The 9,410-nt window shown below is 35.0% G+C and overlaps 1 protein-coding gene across 1 annotated transcript in view; it reads right to left on the bottom strand.

Moving 5' to 3' along the window:
* Window positions 1–8,487: 8,487 nt before the first annotated feature.
* Window positions 8,488–9,410, bottom strand: part of HCRTR2 (hypocretin (orexin) receptor 2) — a 156,363-nt gene continuing 155,440 nt past the window's right edge. The window contains exon 7 of the mRNA XM_006893137.1: window positions 8,488–8,717. Within this exon, the coding sequence (XP_006893199.1) occupies window positions 8,488–8,717 (230 nt within the window). The remainder of the gene's footprint in view (window positions 8,718–9,410) is intronic.

The raw sequence follows: 9,410 nt of genomic DNA, 5'->3' as shown, positions 1-9,410 counted from the left end.
ACACATCCCAACTGATAATTGATTATCTACTGGATTTCTCAGACTGCAAATTACACAGGAATTATTGTTGTTATTGTTAGTTGTGATCAAGTAATACATGACTTACAGTGACCCTGTGAACAATAGATCTGAACCCCATCCTATGTAACAGTAGAAAGATGAAATTCAATTAAAATCCTGTACCATCCTCACCATTTTTTACGTACTCAAGCTCATTGCTGCAGTCAGTGTGTCAATCTGTCCGGCTGAGGGTTTTCATTTCTTTCACTGACATTCCAACTTTCCAAGCATGATATGTCTTTCCAAGGAATAATGTCTCCTAACATTATATCCATAGTATACAAGATGAAGCTTTGTCATCTTTGCTTCCAAGGAGCACTCTGGTTATACCTTCTTCAAGATATATATCCATTTGTGCTTTTGAAAATTTAGGAGATATTCAGTAATCTTCTCCAACACCACTACTCAAAGTCATCATTTTTTTTCATTTTGTTTATTTTATTCATTGTCTGAAACTCAGATATATAGGATAGTGATCGAAAAGTCACAGCCTAAATCAGGCACACCTTAATCCACAAACTTATTTCGTTGCTCCTCAGTAATTTGAAGAGGTTTTTGACTGCATACTTTCCCAGTGCAATATATCTCCTGATTCCTCTTGCTGGTACTAAGTATATTGATTGTGGATTCTAGTGAGATGAAGTCATTGACAATTTCAATCTTTCTTCCATCTATCATGATGTTGCCTATTGGCCCACTGATAAGAATGTTTGTTTTCTTGCTGTTGAGATACAATCCATATTGAAGTATGTTGTCTTTGATCTTCTGCAGTAAGTACAAGTCCTCTTCACTTTCAGCAAACTAGGTTGTCATATGTGTGTGTTTTTCTCTCAGAGCTGCTGTTAGATTCAAACTGGCAGAGATGCAGAGGTTTGAGTAAGCAGTAGAGCTAAGGACTACACCACCAGAGCTAACAGGTCCTCAGATATTCTGTTTGTACTATTTTCTCTTACTAATTAACATTATCTCAACCATTGTGAAGTTAATGAGAAATAGATTACATAATCAGATTGTTGTTGTTGTTATGTGCCGTTGAGTCGTTTTCGACTCATAGCGACCCTATGTACAACAGCCCTAAACCCTGCTCTATCCTGCGCCAACCACACTGCCTCTGACACACCCATCCCGATTACCCCAGTCACTGAATCGATCCATCTCATAGACGGTCTTCCCCTTTCTTTTTAATTGAGTTTCCTCTTTCTACTGTTACATAAGGGCTGGCCTTCACAAAATAGTAAGAGTGTTTTGTTTCTGAAAGTGAAATAAATGTTACCTCCTCAGACATATTGTCCACTGACCTAACATTATATTGACTTAAGATTCTGAAAAATCACATCCCTTCCTGTTTCTAGGAGCAAACTTAAGTTAGCTTCAGAAAGTGAGTCTTTAACACAAATCCCAAAGGCCCCTAGTAGACCTAGAAACTCTGTGTACAGAATAAAAGGATCTATTTAAAGATGTAACTTTTTTCCCCTTCGAGTTACATCTCTCTTGAGAACTCAATTGTGCCAAACCCAAAATGATATTCTAAATAATCAAATAGGAACCATAAACAAGGTAGACTGAAGAAGGATTGATGTCTTTGAATGATGATATTTTTGAAGAATATTGATTATGTTACAGGCTTATAGAAGAACAAACAAATCTGTCTTGGCAGAATTACAACCAGAATGTTCTTTAAAAGAGAGAATGGTGAGGCTTTGTTTTACATACTTTACACATGAAATTAGGAGGATGACAACATGCTTGATAAAGCAGAGAGTCTAAGAAAAAAAGAACACTCTTGAGATGACAGATTGATATAATGGTTGCAATAATGGACTCAATACAGCAAATAATAAATTGTGAAGATTTCACAGTAATGGGCAGTGTTTTGTTCATTTGTACATACATTCACTATAAGTCAAAATGTAGTCCAGCACCCAACAATAGTGTGCTTCATGCAGTCTCAAATTGTATACTTACCATGTGTTTACTTTAGAGAATAACAATACACTTGCTCTCATGGCTTAAAGGTAAGGAGTTGCACTGTCAATTCAAAGGCACACGGTTCAAATCTACCAGCTACTCTGTGAGAGAAAACTAGACTATCTTCTCCCATGTTGTTTGCAGCCTCTGAAAACCTGCTAGAGTCAGCTTGAGTCGGTTCTGAGTTAACAGTACACAACAGCAGCTCCCACAGAATGGACACATCCCTGGCTTAAGTTTATGAAGTTAGAGTGACCTATATTTTTGTCTGATACATCTGATCCCATAGGCACACTCATCAGGTCAATCCAACTTATCCAGGGATTTCCTCTCCTACTCTTATCTCTACCCTTCTTTCAATGATGTCTTTCTCCAAGGACTTGTCCCTCTTAGCAACATGCCCAAAGTATAAGATGGAGTTTCAAAATCATTGCCTCCAAGGAGCAACTTGGTTTCACCCTTTCCAGAACAGACTTGTTTGCTCTCCTCTCAGGCCATGGTATGTTCAATACTCTTCTCCAGCACCACAGCTCAAAATTTGTATTTTTCTTCTGTTATCCTTATTGTCCAACTCTCAGATGCACAGCAAGCTGTTGATCTGCCATACCTTATATTGAGACTGATATTGTTATTCTTTAGCAATCTAGAGAAGTCCCTGACAATAGATTTTCCCAGTACAACTTGTCTTTAGATTTCCTGACTGTTAGTGCCGAGGGTGGAGGGACAGTGCAGGAGAGCAACACCCTAGATGAGATGGGTTGACACAGTGACTGGGGGAATAGGGACAGGTGTTGAGGAGAAAGTGAGATAGTCTTAGGATAGGACAGGGTTCAGAGCTATAGCACATAGGGTCGCTATGAGTTGCAGACCTCTTGATAGCACATAACGACAACAGTGTTGTTAAGTATTGATTGTGGATCCAATCAAGAGGGAACAGTTAACAACTTCAATGTTTTCTCCATCTCACAGCTATTGTTCACAGAGTCCCTATGAGTCACAGCTGACTCAAGGGCACATAACAATAACAACAACAACAAAGTAGGTCTGACTCAAGGAGCTCCGGTGGCCTAATGGTAAGAAGTTGTGCTGCAATCCCAAATACACCTGATCTGAATCCACTAGCTGCTCTATGGGGGAAGGATAGGGAATCTTCTCCTGTGGGATTTACTGCCTCTGATAACTTATTGGAAGGTCAGCTGTAGATTGGTTCCAACTTGATGGTACACAGAGGGAGCCAAGTATTTCTTTTGCTCAGTTACTTTGCCTATTTTTGAAAAGCTTTAAAGAGTGCTGAATAAAAATACATTTCTTTATCAAATTCCTTGGCATTTGTTTCTATAATTTATAAGCAGAATCATTTAAGACCTTAAAATTGTCCTAAAACTACATATATTCTTAACTATGTAAATGCATACTTACTAGTCTGATCAGGTATTAAAAATCAACAGTCACAATTTTTCTCTAGGGTAAAAATATCTTTAATTTAAAAAAAGTCTCTAAACTGTGGTACTACATGTGGTTTTAGATAACTTTTATGAAAAATTCATTTAAAAATCTTAGCCTCTTCTGGTGTAATACTTGATCCAAAAATGACATAAAAACCCTTTTATATCATGATTATCTCTTGTTATATAACTTAATGGGAAAATATTTTTATCATTAAGCACTGAACCAAAGGACTTAATTCAATTTCCAACTACACAGATTTGACACTAATTATGAGTAAATTTGCAGCTTATCTAATTAGCAGATGCATGATTTTTCAGGCAATAAAGGGGGCAGTGTGAATGTGATTATAGAATTCTCAATATGCTTTTTACTTATTACTACATGATGAGTATCTTTCACAACAGTAGGTGTGTTGCCCGATTGAATTTGTTTTTTTTAAAAAATGATTTTATGAAGACACTATACAACCAGGCATAAATACTGTATATCTGTTAAACAAGTGACATTGTGTCAAAGTACACACATGGAGTATAACAATTACATAAATTTCTCTCATATTTTTAAAACTGAGAAACTTAAGATACTATATCTCTGCAAAACGAAAATAGAAAATTTAAGAATCTAGAAATATGTGGCAAGTGAAAGGGAACTTATTTGCCCTCTATGTTTAGTGATTCTTTAGAAAAAGAAGTTCCTTTCAAATTTTTGGAGATAATAAGGATTTTCATGCCTTTACACCTTACCTTTCTGGTCAATGAGATCTATAGAATAGACTAAAATTAGCTATATTTTCTCAGTTCATTATTATTTCTTAAACGAAATCTAGTCTTTTGCTTCATGCAATTTGAAACTAATTGCACATCACTTGATGTAATTTACTTTTCTGTGTGGGTCTTGTACAAAGTAAAAAAAGAGTTATTTATTGTAAAATTAATTGGAATTAAATAGCTTTCTAAATTTTAATTACTGGTCAGGTTTTGTCATTTTAAGTGCGGCTGATTAATATTATTATTTATATCAAGTGCAAAACCTTTTAATTACCACATAGTATGAAAGACAACACTCAAAACTTAGGTACAAAAAAAAACACCAACCGATAGTAGGGTTTGTGTCATTCTGGAATTTCAGGCTGAATCATGTCCATAAAATTTTTATAAGCATATTTATCTTAATTTTCATTGGAGCAATGGACATTGAAAGTTAAATTCAATATCTTTGTGTGACACTTGGACAACTTACCAATATTTAATAATAGTTCTTTAATATCCATGAAGCCCTCCTATGTTTTGGGGATTTGAAAAGTCATTTCTTCAAAACCAGAAAGTCATCTTGTGTCATGAATAAAATGCAGATGTTAAAGTTCAGAGATGTTTCTAAAAGTGCACAAGTGATGTGGAATCTAAATTAGATAAAATTATTTCACCTCTTGGTAACAAAATATCAATGACACCTTACATCAAATCTTTGAAACAGGAAGCTAAGAGATTCCTATTCAATGTAAAGCACAAACCAGTAACAGTACATTCCCCTTACAAGAAATATTCTCATTTGTGTCTTTAGCACATAATGAGGTAATTAGTTGACCCTTTGTTTCATAAAATTGGCAGGGATTCACAACACCTGTGTCCTTACCATTTGGTCCCATTAGGCAATCATACCAAATCCAGACCACTTAGACGGATTCCTGGATTTCTATGCTATATATGTCCAGTCCATTATTTCACTCTCAGAGTTTCTTGTAAGTACTGTTTTGGATTTGTTTCCCCTAACAGGTAATAATCATTCTTAAAAATCGTCTCTTCCACAAAATTCAGACTTAAGTAGGTATAGATAAAATTGGGGACTTGAAAGTTTTAATCAGATATGCAAGCCATCCAGGTAATCATAAAGTACACAGGCACTTTGCAATAAGTCTTCTTTCACAACGCACTTATAAAACAGTAGAGCTTGACTTGCAAGTGATTGTCTGTTCCAGTGAGATGATACATGAGATTTGACATTGACATTCAGTCTCTTAGACTTCCAACCAGATGGACAGTAGTGATGATGATGGACCCTGTTTAAAATACCTGCACAGTGAAAGATTTTATTTCACAAATGAGCTAATGAGCAGGTCCCAGATGGTTTCATTTAAAGCAGTGGTCCTCAAATTTTAGGATGCTTCAGTATCACCCATAGGACTTGTTAACACACATTTTCTTGGGTTCCATCATGAGTTTTTTAGTTCAGTAGGTCTGAGATTGGGTTGAAATTTACATGTCTAATAACTTTCCAAGTGATGGTGATGCTGGTGGTTCAGGAACAACACTTTGAGAACCACTGATTTAGAGGAAAAAAACAAAAAGAAAGTTTGCTTCAAAGTTGTCCTTACACAATTTTACCGCAACTGTCACTCACAGTCTTTCTCTCGCCCCCTTACTCTATTTTCTTAACTAAAATTATTATTATTACACACACACACACACACACACACGTTGTTGTTGATTGCCGTCGAGTTGAGCATGACTCACAGCAACTGTATGAACAAAAGGCCTCTGAAGCCTTTCTCTAACTATCATCTTTTATCAAAGTTCATAGAGTTTCCAAAGGCATGTTTAGGAAGTGGATGCCACTCCTGCTTCCATATATATATACATATATTTATTATATACATATACATATACATATACATATACATATACATATACATATACATATACATATATATACAATTTATCTCTTACTCTGAGATATTTTTAGCTATTCAGGCATATTATCAGTATTATTTATAGTTATTCTCAGATTCTTTCAAGTGCTAACTTCTACCACAACCTGAAAAATTACAACTTCTTTTCATATCCAGAAACTCTATGTACGAACAGTGCTCAGGCTGTTCATTCATAGGGTCGCTATGAGTCGTCTACGACTCGACGGCATTAAACAACAACAACAACAAATAAGAAAAGAAAGAGGTGTTTAAATTTACAAATGGGAAAAAAAAACAATTTATAACACTTTGTTTTCTTGATCATTTTCTTGTTTTTAAGAATATATTTTAAACAAACTTCATATGAGCAAGTTGTGTTTTAAGTAGTAAAAAAGTATAAGATTAGAAAACAAATGCTGACAGAAATAATAGTATATAATATGGTTCTATTATTATGTTCTGAGAATGATACAAGAGAAAAAAGACAAAATGTTGACTTGTATTATCTATAAAAATCTCTTAAATATTGTGTCCCATACTTTTTGCTTGGATAAAGTCAAAACTCCTGTTACTATACTGTGAGATGCAGAGCATCCTTTCCAGAGCATTTAATTTAACTGAAAATTTAAATTAAATTAAATTAATATAAAATATCTTCACTTTTTAAAAATATTCTTTTTCAGGGAAAAATAACTTGAAATATTTAGGGCTTATTAAATCTTGAGTCTTATATTTGCATAGGTAATAAATACAGGCCTAGAGCAAGGCTGTCCGTTTTGTAGTCTGGTGCTATCTGCTAGGTTTTAGGTTGAGTTTACTGTCATCAAAAGTATCACTGAAATTAAATGGGGATAGAATGTAATCTTCTCCCCAATGTTTCCATGAGGAAGACCTTGGTTGATCATTTAGATATTCTAACATTTCTAGCAAACAGCCCCACACCTTGCAGAATTGTGGGCACTTCTCCCCCAGCAGATGAGCACTGTACTGATGTCATAACTTGCATTTGTTACTCAACTCTTACCTTGTTGTTGTTGATTGCCTTCAAGTGGAGCACGACTCATAGCGACCTTATGAACAAAAGGCCTGAAGCCTTTCTATGAATATCATCGTTTATCAAAGTTCATAGCATTTCCGGAGACATGTTATTTAGGAAGTGGATGCCACTCCTGCTTCTCTGTTCTTATTACCTGCTTTTTCTGGTAACTCACTCTGATGCGGTGGAGTCAGAAGAGACTCATAACTGACTCTCTAGTGGGTTTTTGGAAGCTGGCAATTGCACAGGAAGGGACTGCCCATCTTTTGCCTAACTTGAACCACCAGACAGGCATCACCTTTAGATTTTTAGAAAAATGCTCTGCAGACTAGTAGAGCTCAGAATTTTAAAATGTTAATTTTATGTGACTGCGAAAATTTACCATCAAATATCCATGATATTAATCTATTTCCTACTGACCTCAAATGTGATTTAGCAATCTACTGCTACTCTCTTTTTCTTTTTCCCCCCCAAATCCATTCTTAATTTAATCTCACAACACTGACTGCATCAATACTATTGTTTAGGTGAAGATGACAATGTGATTTTATCTTATTCTTTAATGTTAAAGGATATGGAAATTACTATGGATTAGCAGTGACCAAAACATTTTTATTTTAATAAATCTACTTGGTCATTTGTTGAGACAAAAAATTAGCAATAGTGAGATAACAAACTGGAGAAAATTGCATAAATGACTGGTAAAATGAATTAAAAAAATAGTCTAATAATAAATATTTTATATATTTGTGAGTGATACCTTTTGAATTCTCTAATGAAATATCCAATTTTATATATAGAGTCCCCTAGATGTCACATGGTAAATTTAGGCTTTGATTTTTTTTTAACTATGAAAGCCAATTTATATATCCCTGTAGAATTCATAACTGATGCCTCTTTTGGTAACTAAAAAAAATGGATAACTTGGTAATTTTTAGCAATTTAATTGAATGTGAAGGATTAAAACAAGGGATTATAGAAGGTTTAGAAACATTCACACATTTACTTGGCACATAAATCATAATATATGAAAGCAAAATTGGCAAAAGATTGAAATAAATCCACTTGAAGGTTAAATTTCTATCGCATCTAAATCAAAAGTCGAGAAATTATTTTAAACAGTTTTTTTTAATTCCAAAGAACAGCAGATTAAAAAACAAAACAAAACAAAAAAACCAAAAAAAAAAAAACCCGAAAACCAAAGCACCCAACCTCGCATTTAATTTTAGCTTTAAACCATCTGAAAAATAACATTTCTGTTTACAGAGATTTTATACAAATAAATATGCTACCAGTTATGAAGAGGCCCTGCTCCGTTGGCTGCGGGGAGTGTGCTTATGCTGGTGAGCACAACTTGCTCTGAGAGTTTTGAGACGTTATCAAAATTGCTGATCTGGGTGGTCAGGGATTTCCGGCTCTCTGTGCTTGTTCTTCCTCTAGTGAGCCGCTCCTCCTGGCGATGGTGAACTCCAAGGCAACAGCAAGAAAATGCAGCTTTAAATTCCTCTCGAAATTTTCCTGGCAGACCAGGGGAAAAGAAAGGGAAAAGGGAATTATGTGTCAAGTAGGTTTCAGCAAATCATGAATACTGTAAAGACTCAGTGGGTCCCCTGAGCCAAACTAAAGATGAGGTGTAATATTTTGCAAGGATGAAGAAAATAGGAAAAGGTAATTGAATTTATTGCACATTTGGTGGACTTTTGAAACAATGAGATATTTCCATAAAATAATGAGAAAGATTTTCTCGAGTTACTCTTATAGTTCATTTCCATCATTTTCAGTACAATGTCATGTATTTGTGTGTGCGGGTGTAACTTAAATATGCAAAAATCTGTTAAAATAAATGTTATGTGGTCAACTTTGCTTCGGGACCTCCAAGATGTATCTGAGGAGAGCTGATTGCCACAGGGTTTTTGATGGCTGATGATTTGGAACTCAATCACTAAGCTTTTTCTTGCAAGGAGACCATGGGTAGACTCAAACCTTCAACCTCTTAACTACAACGTTAACTATTTGCACCACCTAGAAACTTTAGCTACATAGATATATTGTCAGTGATCATCAATAAAAATATAGAAAGACTCCCAGGGGACTTTAACAATTTCAGAAATGATGGATTCTGTTTCACTCAAGGTAAACAACCATGAAGAAATCATCCTTGTTTGTACTTTGAAGGAGTACTTGTCTATTGACACAGTTCATGAAAATATC

This window comes from Elephantulus edwardii, unplaced genomic scaffold (genome assembly GCF_000299155.1).
Source record: "Elephantulus edwardii isolate Elephantulus edwardi_28Jun2011 unplaced genomic scaffold, EleEdw1.0 scaffold00124, whole genome shotgun sequence".
Classification (NCBI taxonomy): Eukaryota; Metazoa; Chordata; class Mammalia; order Macroscelidea; family Macroscelididae; genus Elephantulus; species Elephantulus edwardii.
Note: the sequence above shows the minus strand (reverse complement) of the source record. Positions and strands in the feature narration are given on the sequence as shown.